Consider the following 1,740-nt stretch of genomic DNA (forward strand, 5'->3'; position numbering starts at 1 on the left):
CTCTCTCTCTCTCTCTCTCTCTGCCTCTCTCACCCCTGCCCACATACTCCATATGTATTTTTAGCAGGCACAAGCTGGACCATGATGGTAGCTTCACATATCCAGTGAAAACAATAGACTTCTCATGTTGCGTAATACGATTGCGGATCTGTCCTGTGCACACAATATGTGCACCGTATGTAGACTCATATTTGGTCACCCAACACCCACTCTACCTGTCTGTTACCTCACAGATGATATCAGCTGAGGTTTCAGAGCTGGCCGCCAGTTATCATCCGTCTCATTGCCCATTCTATTCCTGGTGTGTAGGTGGTAAATCAGTGATCACACTGTAGAGCTTCATTCCAGAATAAAGTACACTCTAATAAAAATGGGACATCTACTGGATGCTACGACTGAATGACACAAAATGAATGCACAGAATGAATGTGTAATCAACAAAGAATGATGTGCACCTTGAAGTGACACTTCACTCACATGGTCTTGTATAAAACATTCACCCTACAGGCTAAATGAGGACTCACCTGCTGTGTTCACATGCCCTGCAGACAGCAGAATGCATTGCCCAATCTTTCTACACATGCTGCACAATGTAAACCTCTTGTATAGGCTTTTAAGCAATATAGAAACCAATCTCTCTGAGCTCTTGTGGTTTCTTCTTCACAATGTCTTTGTCATCATAAAATAATTGATTAACCTTTGCATTCTTTATATAGTTTACCTGTATAAAAGACAAGTACACACTTTTCTCACTCTTTTCCAGGAGGCTGTTGCTCAGGCTGTAGCCCACACCCAGCCCCAATCCCAATCACAGCCCCAAGTCGACCCGCCCGAGCTTGTTCCACGTCTGTGCCACCTGCTGCGGTCCGACACAGGCTACGGCTTCAACCTCCACAGTGATCGGTCCAGGCCCGGACAGTACATCCGCTCGTTGGACCCAGGATCACCTGCAGACCACGCCGGGCTACGGCCACAAGACAGGCTCATTGAGGTAGGACAGAGGAGCTTGGATGGAGTATCAATGTATGAAAGTATAAGGCAATCCAATACAGTAGTCCTGCAGTAAATTCCACCTCTGGTTCAGTTTTTGTTGACACATTCAACTTTCTTGTACTTTTGGCTTACTATGTTGTTTTGGACTGCATTACCGTTGGTGTGAATGAATGTGGAATGTAAACAAACAAAGATTTTTCAGATATGAACAGATTAGGCCCTTTGATCAGATACAAAAAATATCTGAATTTTTTTAGTTGTATTTGTCCCTTAATTTACAGGCCATCTCAAAAGTGGATGCAAAATAGGGGAGGTAGGTATATTTTGGTCAATAGCGTTTTCATTTAAATTTCATAAGCACTTCAGTCCAGCTTTATTTTTTATTTGGACTTCCTGCAACTTAATGCACATCTTACATCTTCTCATTTAATATAGATGGTAATAGAGTTGGGCGGTAATATGGTAATACAGTATACAGCGGGGTCTTAAAAATAGCAACGGTATCAGTTTCAATACCGTCATTAAAAAAATGCAATGCACTTATTTCTATAGGAGACAAGTATTCAATATTAAAGATAATTTATTTAATGCCTAAAAATGCTTATGTGTGGTTGTCATCACGTGACAGTTTAGAGGAAAAATAGAGAGAGAGAAAAATGGCGAGTTACGCACCGAGTGACCTGGTCTCGAAGAAGAATACGACTTCTGTAGTTTGGCAGCATTTGGGGTTCCGACCTAATGAGAAGG

General features: G+C 42.0%; 1 protein-coding gene across 1 annotated transcript in view; it reads left to right on the forward strand.

Annotated features, from left to right (window-relative positions):
- Positions 1-1,740, forward strand: part of LOC116703606 (Na(+)/H(+) exchange regulatory cofactor NHE-RF2) — a 33,412-nt gene that overhangs the window by 19,890 nt on the left and 11,782 nt on the right. Inside the window, exon 3 of the mRNA XM_032538443.1 lies at positions 764-991. Coding sequence (XP_032394334.1) covers positions 764-991 — 228 coding nt within the window. The remainder of the gene's footprint in view (positions 1-763; positions 992-1,740) is intronic.

This window comes from Etheostoma spectabile, chromosome 15 (assembly GCF_008692095.1).
Source record: "Etheostoma spectabile isolate EspeVRDwgs_2016 chromosome 15, UIUC_Espe_1.0, whole genome shotgun sequence".
NCBI classification, from domain to species: domain Eukaryota; kingdom Metazoa; phylum Chordata; class Actinopteri; order Perciformes; family Percidae; genus Etheostoma; species Etheostoma spectabile.